The sequence below is a fragment of the Drosophila bipectinata genome, chromosome 3L (genome assembly GCF_030179905.1).
Source record: "Drosophila bipectinata strain 14024-0381.07 chromosome 3L, DbipHiC1v2, whole genome shotgun sequence".
Taxonomy (NCBI): Eukaryota; Metazoa; Arthropoda; class Insecta; order Diptera; family Drosophilidae; genus Drosophila; species Drosophila bipectinata.
The window spans coordinates 18423524-18447011 of NC_091738.1; the positions used below are offsets into that span (position 1 = coordinate 18423524).

General features: G+C 43.0%; 10 protein-coding genes and 1 long non-coding RNA gene across 12 annotated transcripts; 6 read left to right on the forward strand and 5 right to left on the reverse strand.

Annotated features, from left to right (window-relative positions):
* Positions 1-723: 723 nt before the first annotated feature.
* Positions 724-4118, forward strand: LOC138926371 (uncharacterized). Its single transcript, XR_011442858.1, has 2 exons — positions 724-859; positions 3251-4118. It is a non-coding gene; the product is annotated as an uncharacterized lncRNA (long non-coding RNA).
* Positions 4119-10143: 6025 nt separating this feature from the next.
* On the reverse strand, positions 10144-10933 carry LOC108132770 (cyclin-dependent kinase inhibitor 1C). Its single transcript, XM_070280468.1, has 2 exons — positions 10852-10933; positions 10144-10796 (listed from the first exon to the last, which is right to left on the reverse strand). Exons 1-2 carry the CDS (start codon positions 10861-10863, stop codon positions 10239-10241), a joined length of 570 nt encoding a protein of 189 aa, XP_070136569.1. The 5' UTR covers positions 10864-10933; the 3' UTR covers positions 10144-10238.
* Positions 10934-12719: 1786 nt separating this feature from the next.
* On the reverse strand, positions 12720-13291 carry LOC108132558 (cuticle protein 16.5-like). The gene is made up of 2 exons (XM_017251990.3): positions 13208-13291; positions 12720-13144 (listed from the first exon to the last, which is right to left on the reverse strand). The coding sequence occupies exons 1-2, from the start codon at positions 13217-13219 to the stop codon at positions 12761-12763; spliced, it is 396 nt and encodes a 131-aa protein (XP_017107479.2). The 5' UTR covers positions 13220-13291; the 3' UTR covers positions 12720-12760.
* Positions 13292-13464: 173 nt separating this feature from the next.
* On the forward strand, positions 13465-14025 carry LOC108132772 (cuticle protein 16.5-like). The gene is made up of 2 exons (XM_017252329.3): positions 13465-13588; positions 13647-14025. Exons 1-2 carry the CDS (start codon positions 13517-13519, stop codon positions 14013-14015), a joined length of 441 nt encoding a protein of 146 aa, XP_017107818.3. The 5' UTR covers positions 13465-13516; the 3' UTR covers positions 14016-14025.
* Positions 14026-15206: 1181 nt separating this feature from the next.
* Positions 15207-15870, reverse strand: LOC122322339 (cuticle protein 16.5-like). Its single transcript, XM_043214203.2, has 2 exons — positions 15738-15870; positions 15207-15679 (listed from the first exon to the last, which is right to left on the reverse strand). Exons 1-2 carry the CDS (start codon positions 15747-15749, stop codon positions 15266-15268), a joined length of 426 nt encoding a protein of 141 aa, XP_043070138.1. The 5' UTR covers positions 15750-15870; the 3' UTR covers positions 15207-15265.
* A 103-nt stretch (positions 15871-15973) lies between these two features.
* On the forward strand, positions 15974-16530 carry LOC108132771 (cyclin-dependent kinase inhibitor 1C-like). Its single transcript, XM_017252328.3, has 2 exons — positions 15974-16108; positions 16168-16530. The coding sequence occupies exons 1-2, from the start codon at positions 16037-16039 to the stop codon at positions 16528-16530; spliced, it is 435 nt and encodes a 144-aa protein (XP_017107817.2). The 5' UTR covers positions 15974-16036.
* Positions 16531-17338: 808 nt separating this feature from the next.
* Positions 17339-18738, forward strand: LOC108132557 (uncharacterized). Of its 2 annotated transcripts, XM_070280552.1 has the most exons (3): positions 17339-17423; positions 17502-17794; positions 17937-18738. In XM_070280552.1, the coding sequence occupies exons 2-3, from the start codon at positions 17539-17541 to the stop codon at positions 18617-18619; spliced, it is 939 nt and encodes a 312-aa protein (XP_070136653.1). In that variant the 5' UTR covers positions 17339-17423; positions 17502-17538; the 3' UTR covers positions 18620-18738. The 2 variants fall into 2 exon arrangements, with proteins under 2 accessions (XP_070136653.1, XP_017107478.3); XM_017251989.3 differs by lacking the exon at positions 17339-17423 and having other exon boundaries at positions 17452-17794.
* Positions 18739-18938: 200 nt separating this feature from the next.
* On the reverse strand, positions 18939-19561 carry LOC108132598 (cuticle protein 70, isoforms A and B-like). Its single transcript, XM_017252040.3, has 2 exons — positions 19364-19561; positions 18939-19304 (listed from the first exon to the last, which is right to left on the reverse strand). The coding sequence occupies exons 1-2, from the start codon at positions 19433-19435 to the stop codon at positions 18954-18956; spliced, it is 423 nt and encodes a 140-aa protein (XP_017107529.2). The 5' UTR covers positions 19436-19561; the 3' UTR covers positions 18939-18953.
* Positions 19562-19574: 13 nt separating this feature from the next.
* On the forward strand, positions 19575-20265 carry LOC108132680 (cuticle protein 16.5-like). The gene is made up of 2 exons (XM_017252186.3): positions 19575-19734; positions 19799-20265. The coding sequence occupies exons 1-2, from the start codon at positions 19723-19725 to the stop codon at positions 20210-20212; spliced, it is 426 nt and encodes a 141-aa protein (XP_017107675.1). The 5' UTR covers positions 19575-19722; the 3' UTR covers positions 20213-20265.
* A 1132-nt stretch (positions 20266-21397) lies between these two features.
* On the reverse strand, positions 21398-22160 carry LOC108132682 (cuticle protein 67-like). Its single transcript, XM_017252188.3, has 2 exons — positions 21861-22160; positions 21398-21802 (listed from the first exon to the last, which is right to left on the reverse strand). The coding sequence occupies exons 1-2, from the start codon at positions 21930-21932 to the stop codon at positions 21434-21436; spliced, it is 441 nt and encodes a 146-aa protein (XP_017107677.3). The 5' UTR covers positions 21933-22160; the 3' UTR covers positions 21398-21433.
* Positions 22093-22700, forward strand: LOC108132681 (cuticle protein 16.5-like). The gene is made up of 2 exons (XM_017252187.3): positions 22093-22231; positions 22295-22700. The coding sequence occupies exons 1-2, from the start codon at positions 22220-22222 to the stop codon at positions 22667-22669; spliced, it is 387 nt and encodes a 128-aa protein (XP_017107676.2). The 5' UTR covers positions 22093-22219; the 3' UTR covers positions 22670-22700.
* Positions 22701-23488: the final 788 nt, after the last annotated feature.

Genomic DNA, 23488 nt, shown 5'->3' on the forward strand with positions numbered 1-23488 from the left:
CAAAATATCTGTGAAAAAAGTATGAAACATGACTGCAAGCCAGACGCATAGAGGAGAGAAGCAGAAGACCCGGGAGACAGGAACTTCTTCTTGTTATTTTTCTTGTTCTTGGGGTGCGGAAAATGGCGACAAAAATGGCGGTAGCCTTACAACTTTTTAAAGCGTCAAAAATGTGTTGTTGCGGCTTTTCCCTTCATAGCCATGAAAAAGGAGGGAAAGGATCAAATAAAAAATATTTCCACAAGCCCTCACAGGAAGAAGTTGTAACAAAAACACATTACACTATTAAAGGAAGCTATTGTCTACAGGAGTCTCCATTCCACAGACTATAGAATGGTATATGAGGTAAGATAACTTACTTTCAGACAAGAAAAAAAGAGCAGTTTCTGGAGATCTGTCTGTGGATGAGGCTTAAAATAAATTATAGACAAAATCAAGGCAATTAAATCAAAGCCACGTCAGTAACTCAAACAAGGCGGCCGGCAAATGGCTCATGAATATGCATCGACCGAATGAGTGTGGCAAGGAGTATTGTATGTGAGTGGGCGATTGAGTGTGTCAGGGCGGGTGTGCCAGTGTGTATGCCTGTATATGAGTGGGTAACAGAGAAAGGGACTCGGCCAAATGGGGCAGCATTTTCGTGATTGAATTCATTGATGAACAACAACAGACAAACGGAAAAGTCAGAAACTGGGGGCATGCGAAGGCAATCAAAGATCATGAATTGGATTAAGAATATACAAGATATCAAGTATATTATCAAATCAAGCTTTTATTTAAAATTCAAAGTTTTTTAAAATATTATTTAAGATTTTTTAAAATTACCCATTTTACTGGCATAAACTTGGCCAAAACAAGAGTAAGTAAACCACAGCAATTGAAGTGTATGCAAGTGATTGGCCACATGTGCCAAGCTGAATGAACCTCTGCATACCCTGCCGCAGACCCTAATCCCCACTCCCTTCATCCTTTCCCCTCTCTCCTATGGACCGACTGCCCTACAGACCGAATCCTTCCCCCCGTAGTCCCCCTTTGACCGCTATCAGTGTCTGTCCATTCCGAAATGCACAACAGCGTGAAATGTGTGGCTGGTGGGGGGCATTGAAACAAATCACCTTGATTGATGATTGGCATTTTGTTGCCAAGTGGAAAGTGCGGAGGGGGACTTGGAGTGTCGGGGAGGTGTTGGGGAAACGGGAATTCCCAGTATCTTCCCCATTTTCCCCATCTTGTGTAAGTCAAAACCCCAAAAGTCAACCGCAATTAAATGAAAAGGCTGGCAGGAACATTGAACGGTGGGTGGTGGTACTACCATTTACGATTGCGGAATGTGCAACAGAGAAATTTGAGTTGCTGCAGTAACAGGTTAAGGATCGAAGGGAGAGCAGCCCCGCAATGGACGCCACTGCAGTTGTCAGCACTGTCAGATGGCCAGAGTCCTGCATCCACCATTGAATCGAATTAACCGAAACATTTCACATTTTATTGTGCTAATTAAAAATTTCAAGAGTTGTGGTTGCAATAATTGGTTGAAAGTCTAGTAGCTACAAATTCGCTTTAAATTAAAAATTATCGTCAACAGTGGTCTACTATGGATCCCCTCGACTGAAAATCAAACCAATTTCATCTTTGACTTGCCAAGTAAATTAACTCAATAAGCTGCTTCTGGACTTAGCCATCCTCCCTCCATCCCAAAACAATCGTTTAGCAATCTCGGTGTTTATCCGTATATTCCCCTGCGCAAATACTCCGACTGGCGTATCCATAAGCGTAAACAGATTGATTGGAAGGGTGATCAGGCGGAAAACCCTCCGGGCCACACACTTAACCAACACCTCGGCCCAACTGAAAAGGCCTCCAGCTGGAATACATGTAGTATCTCCCGAGGCGGCGTTGCAATCAATCAATACCCGGCGCCACATTTCGGGGGCAATCACAAATATCGTGAGGAGCAAAAATTAAATCAAACAACGCTTAAAAATTTATTAACGTCCGCCAAGCCAGTTAAACGACGGCAAATTGTATTTTTATGTTAAGGCCATTAATGAAAACCGGAAGCAAACAGAGAGCAAATGGATGCACACAAATATCAACAACAAGAACAAAAAATGGGGGAAAAAACTGCAAAAACCAAAATGGAGAAAAACATTTTTAATGTACACAGTGGTTAAGGGATGGGGTAGGAGACAGGGGGGCAAGCGGCCAGGAGGATATTCAGGATGCGCCAGGGGCGCTGGCATCGGCAGCACTTCGATTAAGTAGCTTTGTAAACAGCAGGAGTTGCCAGTGGAGCGGCCAGGAACAGGAACAGGACCCGATTACAATTCCATACTCGGACCACAGTCATTCTGCACAGAAAAAAATTAATAATAATGTAATACATTTTAATTCCAAATTTGGATTTGTGCTTGGAATGCCACTATGTATTTATAATTCAGGTATTCTAATCCAGACTTAATTTAAAGGAGCTCCAAGTAGTATCTCTCCGTTAGTTAAAAAATTTAAATGATATTTAAAAAAAACAACATGAATAATAATAGTTATTTTAGAATATTATAAAATCATTTGTGGCCCTAACTGGCTAAATAATATTTTCTGTGTGCCAGGACCTTCATTCAGGCACTTGAAAATGCATAACTTTTGAATGAGGTGCGGTGGTGAAGGTCCTGCGGGAATTCCCCTCAGACTTGTTTGCCACGCTTTTAATGCATTTTACGCCATGCTGGGCATTCGTCCTTCTTCAATCCCATCTCCTTCAGCACTTTTTTTTTATTTTTTCCCCTAGAAAAACGCAATGCAAATGCTATCAATGTAAATAAAGCTGATTAAGCAGCATTTTGATAAACTTTGGCTCCATTTTTACATTGAAATACTGGGGAAGTTTAAACCAAAAAAGAGTAAGGAATAAAATGCATGAATCAACCGCATTGCCGATGGCCTCAAGAAAAATATTTCCAAAAAAGCTGGCGACGATTTCTCAACTTTTTTAAGCCAAAGCCAAATTAATTAGTGACTAATAAACACACACAGGCACACTGGGACATGTAAACCAAACTAATGTCTCAGGATTTCTTTATTTTCAGGGCTGAAAAAGGTCAAAAATATTCTTCATTTAAATAATTATTACATTTAAATATATTATGCACTTAATAATTTAATTATTAAATAAACACCGTAAAAAATTAAGTAATTATCCTCCAAATCAAATAAGTTGTAGCCCTTGCATTCAAAGTGATTTTTCTATCCGCAGCCTCCATCTTGAAGTTCTGGCCAACTGAGGAAAAGTTTTTGGGCTGTTTGCTTATTTGTCGTGTAATTAAAAGGCTTGCACATTAATTTCAACTGCACGAATAGGAAATACGCAATGCAGACATGGCCGGCAAAAGACCGAAAAGCCTTACAAAGCGCTCCATGATAAATCCCCGGCAATTCTGTGGAAACTAGTTGTTGGATGTTGGATGTTGGAGGTGGGGCTCGTCCTTTGTCCATCTGGAACTTATTTCAGTTTCATGCTTGCTTTTTTGGCTCTGCCGCTAAGTTCGTTCTCACAACAAAGTCAATAAGGGAAACGGGGAAAGTCGCGGGAAAGCTGAGCAAAGCGGCAGGCAGGAAAACAGAAAAGAAAATCTCTTGCAATTAGCGCTGGAAAAGTTCTTAGCTCTAATTGATTTGCTGTAAACCGTTTGACGCTTTGCTCGGCGATGCCTGCAAGCTCAACTTTAAAATTTAATGCCATTCTCTTAGCTCCCAGCACTTCCATGCTGCCAGCCGCCTTGCGCTGGAGGTCCTTTTGTCCTGGCGCACTAAAGTATGCAACACAATTGTTATTGAACACGTGCGCGTTGTGCATCCGTGTCAGAAGGAACAAAAAACAGAAAAAAAAGAAGCAAAGTGGGATCGGAATAGGGATTTCAAGAAGCGGAGACAGAGCCATCGTCAAAAGCAAAACAAAGAGGTTTTTCCTAGCCCAGCTTCGATGTTTAAAAATGCTAAAAAGTTTCCAGCAACAACACAGAAATGCATGGGTAAAGGTATTAGAGGGTTGGCTAGGAGTTTTCAATACTAAAATATAAGTTTATAGAATTAAATAACTTTATTTATTATTTTTTTTAGATAAATATAGTAATTTTATTTAGGAATTCTTAAATCGGAGTATCTAAGCTCCAATCACAGTATTTTTAAAGTCAACTTGGCGAAAACCTCATTGAACTGAAACTCCATCTGCATTTAATGGAATTACTCCCCGGTCATCAATTCCGCAATTCATGCAACCACCCTCGGGGCCAGCCACCAAGCCACCAATGTGCAACAAAATTCTCCGAAGCATTGCAACGGCGGTGGCAGAGAAACAGCTTTTCCAAATGGTTGTTGGCTTGGCCGATTTGAAAAATTCAAAGCAAACAGCAACAACAACAAGAGCAAGGACCATCGGCGAAGCGCTTTTCCTTGCTATTCAGGCGGTCGATGAGTTTTCCACACACCGCTTTTCCAGCTTAAAAAATCACACAAAGTTATCGTCCTCGTACACGCGACGATACAATAACATGAACACGGTTCAATACTGAATAGATCAGGTGCAGAGCGAAATATCAGGAGACATTTTTCACGAATGATATTCAAATTCAGCCCAGAAAGGTCTGAGAAAGGCTGGGACTTGAAAACCTTGGAGTACCCATCAAAAAAAGAGCAGACCAGAAATCCATCAAAAAATTAGCCTCGCTGGTTAGCCCAAGGCCATGTCCTGGCACCACTTGAGTTAAAAACTCATTTAAGCCACGTCGTTGCCGCCGCTGTTGACGGCTTCACTTTTGACGCCTCTTTACCGCAAAATCGCCAACGGGGGGTGGGTAAAAAAAATTAAGCGGGCCCCCTCTCCGGCCAGGACCCCATCTCGCATCTCGCATCCGCTTTTCCCTTGAAACTGAGTGGCTGACTGACAGTCGTAATGGCAGGCGAGTTACACTTAAAGCTATGCCGACGCCTTTGACACGCATGGCGGGACGCCACTTTGATGTTCGTCCTCCCGGACGATGTTGCGCACAGGATTCGCCCGGGCAGGAGAGGAGACCCCCTGTAAATATTTGCTAAATGCAAATTACTTTTGACGCTTGAGAAAACGAAAACGTAAGTAAAATGATTGGCTCACCGTCCCAACAGATGAAGAGGAGTTTCAAATCTTTTATGAGGGTTGGAGATCTCAGGAAAAGACAAGGTTTTTGAGAGACTCAGAGGTGACCTCTAAGGGAGATTTAAGAACTTTTAATAAAGTATTAAAAAAAAAGGGTTAGTCACCAAGCCAATTACTAGAGTGGAGTATCCAAGGGGGTAACCCCATTTCATAAAAATATTTTCATAAAATTCAGCGGATATCCTGCCAACTGCATATGTTGCAGCTCTCTGGAATGCGAGTGCAATTAAACACTCAATTTGCAGTCTCTTCCAGAATGTTTGTAAATGAAATTTGGGCAAAGGTAAAGTTTGTGCGCCGGGAGCTGGAACTGAAGTTGTGGGATTGAGGTGGATTGGGGATCTGGGGACTTGGATCTCGGCGAGGCCGGAGACATCGTCAACAAAAGTCGCAACACAAATAGCAAAAACAAAATGACGCCCCACAACTTTTGCGGGAAATACACCCAACTAAAGACGCTGACGTTGCGCATTTGCCGTAGATTATTACAAAAGTTTAAATACACAGACAGATGGAGTCGACCCTGGGAACTCTTGTGATTATAGTGCCGGAGCTTTCGCCCGATGCCCTCAGGTGTTGTGACTGAGTTTTGCTTCCCGGAGTCGACAGGAGAGGGGAGCTGGCACTGCGGCCAACTAGACAGGATCCGAACTGACACTCAAGGAGTTGAATTCAGTTCGAGTTGAAGCTTTTAAATAGCCTTGGCAGTTGCACTTGTTTTCACAGTTTTCCCCAAGCAGTTTCGTTTTTTTTTTGTCTCTCCCATCAACCCCAGAATTTGAGGTGAAAGGTTCGGAATGGCAGAGAAAGTGGGAAAAGTGGGGGGAAAACCTATGTCGTCAGACCGCAAATTGTTTGGCCAGCAGTTTATTCGAGACAGACAGATGGTTCTTGAGATTGAGAATTGGTAAACCTGAAACGTATTGCTGGAGTTTTGTGGGCCAGAGAGGTAGAAACTTTAAAAGTGTGAAATAAACTAGTATACAGTCATAATGGAAATCTTAAAAGTTGCCTTTGTATTTTATATTTTTCTCATATAAGTTAAAGACAACTCTTACTGTGTCTTAATGTGAGTGTTGTTTCAGGAACTCAGGAAGTCCTTTTAATCAGGATCCTTTCTTTCTTTTCCCCTGCGAGTTCACCAATTTGTGTATCTTTCATCTCGTGTCGTCATACATTTAATTTTGCTCACATCCCCCAATTTCCTTGGCTTTTCCTCCAATGATGGGTCTGTTGGTGGCATTCACTTTCGTTTTAATTTGGCAGCCCGCATAATTTTGCTATGATTTGCACTTCTTAATTAATTATTTTTCGTTTTCGTTACCCAAAGCGGATTTGAAGGAGCTGTGTCAGCATCCACAAACATGTGTGTGAAGGAAACCCTTTTGGCACAAACACCAACTCGTACACCATGCCCGTGTGGAAAACAAACTTCGGCATGGAAAACTTTCTCCTTCATGGCACAAGTACAAAGAAGGGGTTATTAACCGGAAGAGGGTATCCGAGAAATTCTTTCCTTTGTTTAGGCCGTGCGAACAAGGAAATTTGCTGGAAATGTTCGTATCTCGATGTCCTTTGCCTAAATGCAGTTGAGTGAAAATTCCCATTTCCACAAAATAGAATGAAATTGAATTTTTTTAGAAACTTAAAATATTCTCAACTTGGTAGCCTTTTCCTAAACCATTTCATATAATCCTCATATCGCATTTATCCAAAATAATATTTAAGAAAAAAGAACCACGTATTTCAATGAAATTATTTTTTTTAGGCATTTCTAAAGTTTTTCGCATGCGTAATATTGGAGGAAAAAAATCAATGCAATAATCCGCATTCAATGAAAAAGGCTTAGCTCGACTAAGTCCCCCGGGCTCATGGCAATTGACAGGAACCGAAGCGTATCCGGGAACCAGAACACAGACATGTCGGAGCTTTTTGTTTCATCGCAAAACGCAAATGGCAAATGGCAGCTACCCAGCCCATCTCATCCCAGCCCAGCCTTCGTTCCTTCCATTCGTTGGTTTTTTCTATTAGTTCTGATTAAGCGAGAGTCCCCGTGTCGATTCCGTTCTATTGTCAATTGCATTTGGATTTCGATTTGGCGTGAATGCAAATTGGGATTCGACAGCTGCTCATTACTTAGACGCTTAACCACGCGTCGCTTTGCATTTGGGCGATTAAAGTTGCGCTTGCTTTTCGTACTGGAGCGTCACCTGGTTGGTATACGGAAATTGGAAATTGAAAATTTCACCCGCGACATTGGCAAGGGTGCCAAATGTCAAAGTGCCAGCGGCCACACCCACCAACGATACCATCCCGCACACCCAAAAAACACCCATCCGCACCCACAGCCCCGCAATCACACGCAAAAGAATCCGGCGTTCGACATCTCCATCCGAATCTCCATTGGCATCTGGCAGAGCCATCTCTGTCCCGCATCTCACATCTCATCCATCGCCAGAGCATGTAAATTGCTCTGGCAAACAAATCACGTATACCTACAGTGAGAGAAAATTATAGACTTAAGGGGGAAGCACTCAGCTATTATAAAGTATCTAATATAGTCCAGAATATAGTTTCCTTTTCAATAAAATTAAACTGATGAATTGTACAATATCCTAGTAAGGTTTATTAAAGTATCCTTATTTTCTTCATCTGTATATAACGTATACGCCGTGTAATGCGCGTCGTTCCTGTTCCGTTGTCGTCATATCAAAAGCCAGAAAAGGCTGCTGGATTTTTGCGGTCTGTAGCTGAAAGGCTAAGCAACCGCATTGAGTGACTGAGTGCCGTTATTTGGCCAAGCACGCCGCCACCACTACCACCACCCACCCCTACTCCACTCTCCCTTTTCCTTTTTCCGTTCTTAACGGTAACCAGAATTCAGGATCCAGCAACCAGGATCCATGGGGCCTAGGCAACCACAACCGGAAACGGGTGCGACCAAACGTCTCGCTCGCTTTGTCTGCTTGGATTTCAGCGATGTGTGAGAGTAAACACACACACACACACGCACACACAGAGATATATCCTGTAAGGATTCGATATTTGAGACCTTTAAGAATTTACTGCACTATTGCCATGAGCATGAGTAGTAAATGAACATCGTCTTGAAAAATGTGCAGCGATAACTTTGAATATTTTTATTCCATCACAAAAAATGTATTAACTTACCTGATTTTCTTAAGTAATCTCCCTAAAATAAACCCTGATGCAGCCCATCTGCAGAAGTTGCTAATCATTACGCAAAACCGTAATGGAAGAGACTTGGTAATTACTTGAAAATATGCATTAAAAACTTTTCGCCAGCAGCCACAGCCGATAATAAAGAAAAAGTCGAAAGCTGACAGCTGAAAGCAGAAGAAAGTGGTAGTGATGGGGAGGAAATTCGGCACAGGACTTGATATTGAATCAATTAAAAGAAAAACTCGACAAGGCAATGATGCAACAAATTAAAACGCATACGAAGTGGGCTAATGAAATTCTAAGGCAAACCATCTACCTCCCCAGTCTCAGAGTGACGATATGGAGGATGGGGGAAATGGGAAAGTTCAAGGGTTCCAAGCCAGACCAAAACTCCTTCTTTAGACAAGGGCGGAAATTACCGAAAAATTGTGCCGAGCAGATGAGCAACAACAATAAACTTGGCCCAAAAAATTAAGGCAAGTGGAGTTAAAAGTTAAGCCAACAAATGAAGATGCTGGATGGTAGTGGAAATGGGAATGGGATTGAGCTTGGGCCTGACTAGAGGGGTGAGCTAGAGGAAGTGCAGAGGTCGTGGGCTTGACGTATGGCCTATCTCAGATACAGCCACTGGAAAAAATGGATACGACTTTGGTTTCAAGAATAAGAAATAATTTATAATTATTCTAGTTTTTTACATTATCGTACCCAAAGTGTGGATTGTTAATAAGCTTATATTGACATCTAATTCCCTTTTTTGTTGAGTGTATGTATATGTGAGCTCTATCCACATTCGCACAACCACGTATTCACTCACACAAAGACAGAGGCCAACTTCAAGCGCAATTTTACGCAACAACAAAAAGTTTAATTGAGGATAAACTTTGCTGCGTTTGCGCTGCTGTTGAAAATCAACCAACGTCGACATGGAAAATTCTCCCCCAACCCCCTCAAGCCCCAAGAAAAGCCGGGAAATGGGAAAAGCCAGGAGGCCTTAGTAGTGTAGGAATTGCGTGTATGTTTGCCTCTTATCTCTTTGGCTGTTTAAGTTTTCGCTTTCAACTCGGCATTACTTTCTTAATTTCCTTTCATTTTTTTTTCTTTTCGCGGGAGAACTTTAGCTTTAAGGTACATATAGTATGTAGGGAACAAATATATATAAAATGGGTTAAAAAAAAAAAAAGAAAATACCATTGAAACCATTTGAACATTTATTGGTCATTTATTGCGCATCGCTTCGCGCATTGTTTGCTGGAGCCAAATGAATGGCAAATATGGACAAGAAGGAAATGAAAAACGATTTGACCCGAGAGTAGATGTCCGGCAACCTGACCCCACCAATCAACCCCGCCAAAACCCCGCCCGACAGCCCCTGTCCTGGCCAACCACACACTCACTACAAGGGCACAGATGTATGTGCCATAATTCGTTATTTGAACTGAAGTAGACTGAGCCAATGTGGGACAATGGAACACAAATGACCTGAATAAAGGCGACGACGCGACAAAAACGATTGACTCTACATGTGTCCTTTCATATGCTTTTTTTTGGAAAAATAGCTACCTGAGCAGGAGAATAGGACCAAGGACCAACTAGACGGAGTGATGGGTTCAAGCTGAAAACGAAATAGACCGATGATAGGTGGAGGCATTTTCAAAGAAAACTAATTGAACATTTTGGGGCAATTGGTTTTTGTATTAATATGTTTTCCAAAATACCTTCAAGTTGTTCTAAAAACTTATCATTTCCCTAAGATTTTATAGAAAAACACATGCTTTTATCATTTAAACAATTTTTATTAAGGGCTATCAGTCATTGAGCATACAAAAGGTAGCTTAATCCTTGGGTTCTGAGTATAATATTTCTTTTTTTACCACAAAGCTGGACCAGCATAGCCCAAAGGTGCTGGGGCATAGGCCAAAGGAGCCGAGTATTTGGCCAGGAAGGGAGCGGCGTAGGGATGGGCTAAAGGAGCAGCAAATGGAGATACAGTTTTGATGATGGGAGCAGGCAGTGGAGCTGCAAGAGGGGCAGCGATAGGAGCTGCCAGTGGAGCTGCAAGAGGGGCAGCGATAGGAGCTGCCAGAGGAGCGGCCAGTGGGGCAGCGAACGGAGCAGCAAAACGGGGAGCTAAAGGAGCAGCCAGAGGAGCAGCAATGGGAGCTGCGAGCGGAGCGGCCAGAGTCCTCAGAACTGGAGCAGGAGCCACGGGAACGGGAGCCACGGTCCTCAAGATGGGAGCTGGAACTGGAGCCACTGGAACGGGAGCCACAATTGGAGCTGCAGCGATTCCGTTGAATGTCCTGGCCACAACCTGGCTACTGGCAGCAGTGACAACTGGAGCCGGAGCAGGAATGGCGGCCAAAGGAGCATGGAGCAATCCAGGCTTTCCGGCCACACAGGCGATCAAGGCGCAAATGACAACGGCCTAAAAAATAGCAAAAATAAGTAATAATCCAAAAAAACTAATTGAAAATACTAACGTATTTAAACATGGTGAGTTTTTTTGTTGAAATACGTTTGATTTCTTTAGACTTGAAGCTTTGGTTGGCTTGAAAGCGAAACGCTGACTGATGACAATCGAAGACAGCGGTTGGCATATTTATACCACCAAACGGCCCACACGGCGGCTACTTATTATTCTGAGAGTGTCGCCAGCATTCGGCCATTATAAGTGTCTGAAAAATATTAGTTGGTAGTTTAGGTTTTGGGTCTTCGAGGGCCGGCACAAAACCCGAAGGGCAGCCAATTGCACTTGGTTGGTAATTATACACAAATGCGTGGTAAGTGCAATTTCGATTTCAGTTGGAATTTACCACTTTTGGAATTTGGTTGCTGTAAGCCATATTAAATGACAATTGGGTTAATGGGTGATGGAAAAAACACTGGTGAAAATTTGCATTTCGGTCGAGCTGTGGTCTCTTTGTCTGGATATTGCTGAAAATTTAGTTCTCTATTGGTTTTTTTCGTGTCTTCCAAAAGTTAACAATGAATCAAATAAAATGCTCAAATGCGATAACCAAACACTTTTGCCTTTGACCTCAGGCCTTTCGAGTTCTCACCTAGATGGGGACAAACCTGTTGGCATTTAAGGAGCATATGTATAATATATGTAGCGTCCCAGGGATACTGGCCAATTAAACATTTTGAACACGTGCCGAATTTGCTCGGCAGTGGAAAGCACACATGAACTCACTCGAATAATTTCGGGTGCTCCTCTGTGACACTACAATGTTTAATGTTTCGGGTCAAGGTTGAAATGCGGTTGTAGCCGTATGACCTTTGCCATTTGTTTAGGGAACTAAAGAACCAGTTGCCCAATTGAGCAATGAAAGCAAACAACTGCAGCGCAGGGTATAATAATAAAAGAATGTACTACTGTTTACTTTGGTTCTTATTTACTTTTGTTTGCAGGTCACTAAAGTTAAGCCTTGTTTTTGAAGCTTTATGTGTTCTTGATTAAAAAAAGTAAATGTTATGTATTTAAGTCATATCTTTAATCAATACACATATCCTTTAAACATTAAACTTTCAAATACCCAACATCCTTTCGGGAATACTAAGAATTCTATTTTAAATTCACGACACCTTGAAATTTTCACTTTCAGTTTCATTAAAGCCACAGCATATATTCCTACGTGTGGAATATGTATATATAGATACGTAGGTTTATCTGAACAGGCCACTTCGTAGCACGCTTATTACAGTTAGTCGAGGTGTGGCACACTCTGAATTTTAATTCTTTAACGACAAGTCCGTCACGTTCGCTTTCGAATTCGCCATAAAAATAAATCGAAATCGGTGAACGGTCATCAGCCAGAACGTTTTTTAGATTTGCTAAAACAAATAAGAACTATAAAAGCAGGAAGTAGCTCCCATCTTAACTTTATTGTTTAAACTGAAAACTAATTTTAAAAAAATGCCCTGATTTAAAACCTACTAGAATCAGTTACTGGGTAAACTCTTAATGTGTAAAGGAACACAAAAACATTTTATTTTTAAAATTTAAAACTCAATCTTACCCGACTGCAGTGATTCATCAAAAGCCCCTTAAGTTCATTAGCCTGGCCAAAACAGCCCTGCGACCTTGACATAATTACATATTTTTACCAACAAAATCTTCAAAACAAACCATTACGAGCCCTCTTTAATGTCACGCATCCATTGAAGGCCACCGGTGGCCAATAACTTGTCCACCGACTACGTGATCTGCCTCCGAATCGAGGTTGGGGAGTACATGGCCAGTCATTACTGTTGTTTATGGCAACAAGCCGACGACAGTTGCTAATTCAATTACAACTTCCCCGGCAGTTTAACCGATTCTCTTCCAATTTCAGATAAATCATATAAATTTTAAGATTCTATATCACGTTTATTATTCAGTCAACGAGTTTAGAGCAAAACTGGAGCGGCAGCTGGGAGACTACTGTAGGCCAGGGGGGAGGTATAAGCCAGGGGAGCAGCCAGAGGAGCCGCCGCATACTTGGCAATCAGTGGAGTGGCCAAAGGAGCTGCCAGGGGAGCTGCGGCGTACTTGGCGATCAATGGAGCTGCCACCTGGGCGACAACTGGAGCAGCTGCGATTCCATTGTAGTTCCTGGCGATCACCTGGCTGCTGGTAGCGGTGACAACTGGGGCAGGAGCAGCAACCACGGCGGCAGGAGCGGTGTAAGCCAGGGGTGCGGAGTACGCCAAGGGCGCAGTGTAAGCCAGCGGAGCTCCCAGAAGTCCTGGCTTGGCAGCAGCACAGGCAACGATGGCGAGGACAACAACGGCCTGTAGAATAAAGGTAACTCTTACTTCGAACTCTTAATATCTAGCTTCCTATAAGAGACTTACGTATTTGAACATCTTTACTTAATTTGATTGGTTTGCTTCTTGGGAAGGCTGATATCTGATTGATAATCCACCACCTCTGGCCGAGTGTATTTATACCCAAAAAGAGTCTTCAGCTCTGACGCATTGCCTTCATTTAAATCCAGCATTAAATCCAGCTCATCTTCATTTGCTTCAATTCGCAATCTACCATTATTTATGTGGTTTCCCACTGCTAAGAGTGGAATAGATGATATTGGACACTGAGCTAATGGTTTGAGGTCACATTCCAGTCTACCCTCGAAGTATAAATAGGTCTGCAGAAGGTGTTGAATGGTATCAGACAAGTTCAAGTTTTCAAGCCGCAAACTTCAAAACAAAGCCACCATCAACATGTTCAAATCCGTGAGTTTTTGACGTAGAAAACATTGAGAAAGTAATTTAATTTTGTTTCCATCTTCAGGCTGTTGTCATCCTCGCTATTGTCGCCTGTGCCGCTGCCAAGCCAGGACTTCTGGGAGCTCCTCTAGCCTACACTGCGCCTCTGGCCTACTCCGCTCCTCTGGCCTACACCGCTCCTGCCGCCGTGGTTGCTGCTCCTGCCCCAGTTGTGACTGCTACCAGCAGCCAGGTAATCGCCAGGAACTATAATGGAATCGCTGCTGCTCCAGTTGTCGCCCAGGTGGCAGCTCCCGTGATCGCCAAGTACGCCACAGCTCCTTTGGCTACTCCTGTCGCTGCTCCCCTTGCCGCTCCCCTCACATACACTTCTTCTCTGGCGTACAATGCTCCATTGCACTATGCCTCAGCCGCCGTCCCTGTTCTTATTTAAAGGACCAATAAACGCCATTAAATGTTCCTAAATTTACATTTTTAGTATTATTTATCATTCGTATTAGAATAATTATGGTGAGTTCCCTTCAAATTTCGGAATAATGCATTGACAGACAATAAGACCCAGTGGCTATATCTTTGCCAACTATCATCCGATTTATTAGAAGAATACCGTATTTGTTTTATAGATCGATTTTTCATCTTTCTGCCTTTAAATCCCCGTGAAAATTCTAGGGAACGCATATGAAGGAAAATAAGGCCCACTAAGATGGCTATATCTTTATAAGCTATCATCCCAATCTCGAAAGGAATACCTTAAACGACTTGTAGATCGCTTCTTCACTAATCTGAATTAAAGTGTGCAACGCAGTGAAGGAGACATCTCGGACCCTATAAAGTATATAAATTCTTGATCAGGTCCGTCTGTTTGTCCGTCTGACAGTCTGTTTCTACGCGATCTAGTCTCTCAGTTGTAAAGCTATCGACTTGAAACTTTGCACACACTCTTCTTTGCTTTGCACACAGTATATGAGTCGTAACGGCTGGGATCGGCCGACTGTATCCTATAGATGGCTATATTGTACATATGATATTTTTGGCCAGTAGATCCGACATACCAAATTTCATAAGGATCGGCAGGCTTTATCCTATAGCTCCCACATAACTGAACAATCGGAAATGACCCAACTTTCATGTTCTTAAAGATAGAAAGAACTTGGTAAAGATTATATTTTTGGTCTGTTGATCCGACCAACCAAATTTCATAAGGATCGGCAGATCGGATCGTTATATTATGATATTCTCATAAGAATCGGACAAATATAACCGATGTTTTCGATATTTATGTGCAAGGGTTTAGTGCAATTAAGATTTACGTGCAAGGGTATATCAACTTCTGCTTCGCCCGAAGTTATCTTTCTTTTCTTGTTTTTAGTTTTTTTATAAATTTTTTGGAAAGGGAAAGGGCATGGAAAGGGAAATGCATGAAAAAGATATCGCCCACTGCGATGTCTATATATTTTTCAATTAAAATCCGACTCTTGAGCCGAATACCTTAACCATCTTGTACATCGATTATTCACCAATCATAATGGAATATCCCAGTTTTCAAAATATTAATACATAAATGTAACATTAAATAGATTTTTAAATCAAATTCCTTTTTGCTGCATCAAAATTTAACTATCCATAATTTTTTTTCGTATATATTTGTCGGTTTTTATTATCACAGTTATAGGCATTTATTCCTTAGATCAAAACAGGGGCCGGAGCATAACTCAGGGGAGCACTGTAGGTCAATGGAGAAGAGTAGGCCAGGGGAGCAGCCACTGGAGCCGCCGCATACTTGGCAATCACTGGAGCTGCAATTGAGGCAGCCAATGGAGTTGCCAGAGGAGCTGCCAGGGGAGCAGCGGCGTATTTGGCGATCATTGGAGCTGCCACTGGGGCAACAACTGGAGCAGCTGCGATTCCATTATAGTTCCTGGCGATCACCTGACTGCTGGTGGCGGTAACAACCGGGGCAGGAGCAGCTACTACGGCAGCAGGACCAGTGTAAGCCAGAGGTGCGGAGTAGGCCAGAGGAGCCGTGTAGGCTAGAGGTGCTCCCAGAAGTCCTGGCTTGGCAGCAGCACAGGAAACGATGGCGAGGACAACAACGGCCTAAAATATTGGAGGAAGTTGTTAATTCATGATATCCAGCTTCCTTTAAGTGACTTACGTATTTGAGCATATTGATTGTATTGGATTGGTTTTCTTCTGGGGAAGGCTGATGGCTGTTTGATGATCCACCACCTCTGGCCGAGTGTATTTATACCCAAAAAGAGTCTTCAGCTCCGACACTTTGCCTTCATTTAAATGCTGGGCTCATCTTCATTTGCTTCCATTCGCACTCTACCATTATTTATGTGTTTTCCACTGCTGAGAGTGAAATATCTGATATTGGACAATGGGTTAATAAGCCTGAGGTCACATTCAAATCTCTACTCGGAGTATAAATAGGTCTGCAGAAGGTGTTGAATGGTATCAGACAAGTTCAAGTTTTCGAGCCGCAAACTTCAAAACAAAGCAAACATCAACATGTTCAAATCCGTGAGTGTTTTGGCGCGGAAAACATGGAGAAAGTAATTTAATATTGTTTCTATCTTTAGGCTGTTGTCATCCTTGCTATTGTCGCCTGTGCTGCTGCCAAGCCAGGACTCCTGGGAGCACCTCTGGCCTACACTGCGCCTCTGGCCTACTCCGCTCCTCTGGCTTACACCGCTCCTGCCGCCGTGGTTGCTGCTCCTGCCCCGGTTGATACCGCCACCAGTAGCCAGGTGATCGCCAGGAACTACAATGGAATCGCAGCTGCTCCAGTTGTTGCCCCAGTGGCAGCTCCAGTAATCGCTAAATACGCCACTGCTCCGATTGCTGCTCCTCTGGCGACTCCCCTGGCTGCTCCTGTCATTGCCAAGTACGCTGTTTCTCCCTTGGCAGCTCCTTTGACTTATTCCGCTCCGCTTCTCTTTTAAATGTGGCCTGTGATAATAAATACCAAATGCACCGAATAGATTATGAAGTAGTACCTTCTTTGTTATAGTATTTTAGACTTAGAAGACGGCGACCTTGTCAGTAATTTTTACATTACTGAAAACAAGAAAGGAAAGCTAACTTCGGGCGGAGCCGAAGTTTATATACCCTTGCAGTTAAAACCGGATATATATCGCAAACATCGGATATAGTTGGCCGATCCCAATTTATTATAATACAAAAACGAAACCTTAAATTGTCCCAAACTTCTATCTTCAAAAACACGAAAGTTGGGTCATTTCCGATCGTTCAGTTATATGGCAGCTATAAGATATAGTCGGCCGATCCTTATGAAATTTGGCATGTCGTAATGGTTTGCCAAAAATAGCTCTCTTGTTGAATTTGAACTCTCTAACTCTAAAAACACCAAAGTTATACCATTTCCAATCAATCAGTTATATGGCAGCTATAGGATATAGTCGGCCGATCCCGGCCATTCCGACTTATATACTGCGTGCAAAGGAAAGAAGGGTGTGTGCAAAGTTTCAAGACGATAGCTTCAAAACTGAGAGACTAGTTCGCGTAGAAACGGACAGACAGACAGACGGACAGACGGACAGACGGACATGCTCATATCAACTCAGGAGGTGATCCTGATCAAGAATATATATACTTTATAGGGTCGGAGATGTCTCCTTCACTGCGTTGCACACTTTTGGACAAAATTATAATACCCTCTGCAAGGGTATAAATATCAGACAAGTAGGCTGTGCCTGTATACGTCAATCCTTCTTAACATAAAATTAAGAAACAATTTTCACTTCCCTTCAAAGCATCGAGAAGCATAGTCGATCCTGACCTTGTCAGTAATTTTTACATTACTGGAAAATATCAGGCAAGTAGGCTGCGCCAGTAGACGTCAATTCCTCGTATCATAAAATTAAGAAAAATTTTACTTCCCTATCAAGCTTAGATCGATCCTGAAACTGTGTAATTCTAAGGATTTTGCGATGGAAAACATTTCAATTCCAGAGCCAGTACCTCAAAATTTAGTGGAAAATCCTTCTAGTATAGAATCTGAAGCCGTCAAGGAATGCATCGAAGAAGACCGTATTAGCCAAAATGAACAGGGAGAAACTCTCAATAGTGATGCCTCTTCTTCGAATTCTTCCGGAGTGTCTTTGGCGGAGGCTAATGATTCTATGGAGGAAGAAGAAGGCACGAAGAAGGTGCGATTAACAACTAAGGAGCGTTTTCCTGGAAAAGGTAGAGTATATTTAAAGGAGGCAAGGTTTTGGTGGTTGATACAATTGTAGGGTTTTTATCGTTACTATGACCTAAGTTTCCTACGATTCAATGTAGTTCTATCATTTTTACCTCTTTCAAAATTATATATTTTTACTTTCAGTTTGCAATAAGACTATCAATTTGCGCAGAAAGATTGGCCCCAAGAGTCCTTACATGGCCATCAAAGAGCTGAAGGATATCACCATAAAGGACTACAGCGTGCGAAACGAAGGCAATGTATTCCTTGCCAAGGCCATTATTAATTCAAAATCTTATTTGGTTGAGGCCGACTCGAAATCGGCGGCCGTTAATCTTTTGTTCGAAAACGCCCTGAGGGAGTACTATGTCGCCAAGTCGCTGGTCAAGCCGAATCTGGTTTCATTGGACCTTAAGATGGATGACCCTGAGCAAGATGATGAGTTTCCAATGAGGAACCTATGCTCCGTAGCGCTCTTTAAGCTATTCGCCGAATGGGCTAGCAAAGGCTATGCTATTCCCGAGCTGAATCCTGATAGTATGGAGTGGAAAGATCTTACCTTAGAGATCAAGGATGAGCAGAAGAAGAAATTCAAGATTCAAAAATGGGAGAACAAGCATCCGGTTTGCTTGCTATACGAACTCTTTCCCAACGTAGTGATTAAAGACGAATCGACGGCCTCCCCTGAAGGGACGTTGGTTCACCACATGTCTTTGACCCTTGACGGAGCTACATTCAAAGCCAGTGCTTCCAACAAGAAGTTGGCTAAGCGCCGTGTGGCCATCCAGTTCTTAAACCAGGTGGCTGGCACTCAATACACTGAGTGAGCCAAGAGCTCCGCAGTTCACAGGAGCAGAGGTCACAGGTCACCAGTTGACCTTGACATAATGGCCCGCTTCTGCAGAAAAAGCTTAAAAATAAAACCTCTCGAATACAAATCAATTTCGCACAATTTAATGTAACAAACATTCGACGGCAGCTGCTGCCGCTGAGCTGACAATAATTTTTATGGCCAAAACGTGACCAGCATTGCCAAGCCCCCGATTGTCCCGCCAGCAGGTTGTGGCCCTTTGTTTGTATGCCACTTGTAAATCCAATTAGCCGACGCCCAAAAACAATGACTTTGTAACTTCAGTTTAGTTTGATTTTATTGTAAAATACCTAAACCAGAACCGGAGCGGCGGGCAAGGCGTTGTAGGCCAGAGGGCTGGAGTAGGCCAGGGGAGCAGCCAAAGGGGCAGCGATAGGGGCAGCAAGGGGGGCTGCGTACTTAGCGATCACGGGAGCTGCCACCTGGGCGACAACTGGAGCAGCTGCGATTCCATTGTAGTTCCTGGCGATCACCTGGCTGCTGGTGGCAGTCACAACTGGGCCAGGAGCAGCAACCACGGCGGCAGGAGCGGTGTAAGCCAGAGGAGCGGAGTAGGCCAGAGGCGCAGTGTAGGCCAGAGGTGCTCCCAGGAGTCCTGGCTTGGCAGCAGCACAGGCGACAATAGCAAGGATGACAACAGCCTAAAGATAGAAACAATATTAAATTACTTTCTCCATGTTTTCCGCGCCAAAACACTCACGGATTTGAACATGTTGATGTTTGCTTTGTTTTGAAGTTTGCGGCTCGAAAACTTGAACTTGTCTGATACCATTCAACACCTTCTGCAGACCTATTTATACTCCGAGAAGAGATTTGAATGTGACCTCAGGCTTATTAACCCATTGTCCAATATCAGATATTCCACTCTCAACAGTGGAAAACACATAAATAATGGTAGAGTGCGAATGGAAGCAAATGAAGATGAGCCCAGCATTTAAATGAAGGCAAAGCGTCGGAGCTGAAGACTCTTTTTGGGTATAAATACACTCGGCCAGAGGTGGTGGATCATCAAACAGCCATCAGCCTTCCCCAGAAGAAAACCAATCCAATACAATCAATATGTTCAAATACGTAAGTCACTTGAAGGAAGCTGGATAACATAAATTGGGAGTAACAACTACCTCCATTATTTTAGGCCGTTGTTGTCCTCGCCATCGTTTCCTGTGCTGCTGCCAAGCCAGGACTTCTGGGAGCGCCTCTAGCCTACACGGCTCCTCTGGCCTACTCCGCACCTCTGGCTTACACTGGTCCTGCTGCCGTAGTAGCTGCTCCTGCCCCAGTTGTCACCGCCACCAGCAGTCAGGTGATCGCCAGGAACTACAATGGAATCGCAGCTGCTCCAGTTGTTGCCCCAGTGGCAGCTCCAGTGATCGCCAAATACGCCGCTGCTCCCCTGGCAGCTCCTCTGGCAACTCCATTGGCTGCCTCAATTGCAGCTCCAGTGATTGCCAAGTATGCGGCGGCTCCAGTGGCTGCTCCCCTGGCCTACTCTTCTCCATTGACCTACAGTGCTCCCCTGAGTTATGCTCCGGCCCCTGTTTTGATCTAAGGAATAAATGCCTATAACTGTGATAATAAAAACCGACAAATATATACGAAAAACAAATTATGGATAGTTAAATTTTGATGCAGCAAAAAGGAATTTGATTTAAAAATCTTTTTAATGTTACATTTATGTATTAATATTTTGAAAACTGGGATATTCAATTCCATTATGATTGGTGAATAATCGATGTACAAGACGGTTAAGGTATTCGGCTCAAGAGTCGGATTCTAATTGAAAAATATATAGCCATATAGTCTATATAGTCTTTTCCATGCATTCAGAAAATTAAAAAAATAAATTTAAACAAGAAAAGAAAGTTAACTTCGGGCGCAGCCGAAGTTGATATAGGTACCCTTGCAGTTAAAACGGGATATATATCAAAAACATCGGATATATTTGTCCGATTCTTATGAGAATATCATAATATAACGATCCGATCGGCCGATCGTTATGAAATTTGGTAGGTCGGATCAACTGAACAAAAATATAATCTTTACAAAGTTCCAACTTTCTATCTTCAAGAACATGGAAATTGGGTCATTTCCGATTGTTCAGTCATATGGCAGCTTTAGGATATAGTCGGCCGATCCTTATGAAATTTGGTATGTTGGATTTACTGACCAAAAAATATAATATGTACAATATAGCCAGCTATAGGATACAGTCGGCCGATCCTGGGCGTTCGACTCATGTACTGCGTGCAAAGCAAAGAAGAGTGTGTGCAAAGTTTCAAGTCGATAGCTTTACAACTGAGAGACTAGTTCGCGTAGAAACAGACAGACAGGCGGACAAACTGAATGACCTGATCAAGAATATATATACTTTATAGGGTCCGAGATGTCTCCTTCACTGCGTTGCACACTTTAATTCAGATTAGTGAAGAAGCGATCTACAAGTCGTTTAAGGTATTCCTTTCGAGATTGGGATGATAGCTTATAAAGATATAGCCATCGTAGTGGGCCTTATTTTCCTTCATATGCGTTCCCTAGAATTTTCACGGGGATTTAAAGGCAGAAAGATGAAAAATCGATCTATAAAACAAATAAGGTATTCTTCTAATAAATCGATAGTTGATAGTTGGCAAAGATATAGCCACTGGGTCTTATTGCCTGTCAATGGATTATTCCGAAATTTGAAGGAAACTCACCATAATTATTCTAATACGAATGATAAATAATACTAAAAATGTAAATTTAGGAACATTTAATGGCGTTTATTGGTCCTTTAAATAAGAACAGGGGCGGCGGCTGAGGCATAGTGCAATGGAGCATTGTACGCCAGAGGAGAAGTGTATGTGAGGGGAGCGGCAAGGGAAGCAGCGACAGGAGTAGCCAAAGGAGCTGTGGCGTACTTGGCGATCACGGGAGCTGCCACCTGGGCGACAACTGGAGCAGCAGCGATTCCATTATAGTTCCTGGCGATTACCTGGCTGCTGGTAGCAGTCACAACTGGGGCAGGAGCAGCAACCACGGCGGCAGGAGCGGTGTAGGCCAGAGGAGCGGAGTAGGCCAGAGGCGCAGTGTAGGCTAGAGGAGCTCCCAGGAGTCCTGGCTTGGCAGCGGCACAGGCGACAATAGCGAGGATGACAACAGCCTGAAGATGGAAAAAAAATTAAATTACTTTATCCATGTTTTCTACGCCAAAAACTCACGGATTTGAACATGTTGATGGTGGTTTTGTTTTGATGTTTGCGGCTCGGAAACTTGAACTTGTCTGATATCATTGAACACCTCCTGCAGACCTATTTATACTCCGATGGTATACTGGAATGTGACCTCAAACCATTAGCTCAGTGTCCAATATCAGCTATTCCACTCTCAGCAGTGGGAAACCACATAAATAATGGTAGAGTGCGAATGGAAGCAAATGAAGATGAGTCCAGCATTTAAATGAAGGCAATGTGTCAGAGCTGAAGACTCTTTTTGGGTATAAATACACTCGGCCAGAGGTGGTGGATTATCAATCAGATATCAGCCTTCCCAAGAAGAAAACCAATCAAATTAAGTAAAGATGTTCAAATACGTAAGTTACTTATAGGAAGCTGGATATCAAGAAGTGGAAGTAAGAGTTACCTTTATTTTACAGGCCGTTGTTGTCCTCGCCATCGTTGCCTGTGCTGCTGCCAAGCCAGGACTTCTGGGAGCTCCTCTGGCCTACACTGCGCCCTTGGCTTACTCCGCACCCCTGGCTTACCCCGCTCCTGCCGCCGTGGTTGCTGCTCCTGCCCCAGTTGTCACCGCCACCAGCAGCCAGGTGATCGCCAGGAACTACAACGGAATCGCAGCTGCTCCAGTTGTTGCCCCAGTGGCAGCTCCAGTGATCGCCAAGTACGCCGCTGCTCCGATTGCTGCTCGCCTGGCTGCTCCTGTGGCTACTCCTTTTGCTGCTCCACTTATTGCCAAATACGCCGCAGCTCCCCTGGCTGCCCCTCTCGCTTACTCCTCTCCACTGCTGCTGTAAAGCTTCAAATTCTTAAATAAAGATGACAATGACTGACTACCCACAAAAAAAATGATTTTTCTTTTTTATTTGCTTATATACAATATTAAATATTTATTTTTGAAAAGAGTTGAGTCAAAGAATATAAGACCCTCTCTCTTGTATGGCAACTTATTTATGTTTTCAGAATTATTCCAAGTGTAGAGCCATAATCCTGGCAAATGCGCCCTGGGCTCGAGGTTATTTGTTAGTTTCGCGTTTCCGCTTATCTAGAACGCTTTCATGGCGCATTTCATGCATTGATGCACAATTTAAATGGCCATTTTTGCGTTGGCGCGTTTAGATAGAAGATGCCAGTTCTTTGCCAGCTGCCAGAAGGCAAAGGAAGCGCCCAAAAAAATGAGAATCCCCGGCATATGTTATCGCCTGACACGAGAATGAAAATCCGGCCCACATCCTCAAGGATTTGTGCGTTGGCGCTTGTCTTCGATTTCCGCAGGAACGTCAAGGGCGTTGGTGTGCCTTTAATTTGATTAGTCGTAACTTTTGATTAAAAACCCGAAAATTTCAAGGGAAAAACTACATTGCATACATAATAAATCCTACCTTCAAGATGAAAGTCACCTCAAAACCGAAATGTATGCGAGTGCAGCCAAAATATTAAAGCAAAAAGTAGATACGCGACGTTTGCGTCCACTCGTCTAAATAATTAAAAGTTCGCCCTTGCCCAAAGTCCACGCCTTCTTTTTTCCGTTGGTTACGTTTTTGTTTGCCATTTTTTAATTGCTGTTAATGGCAAAAACAAGCAAAACAGGACACAACGTCGTCTGCGGAAATTCG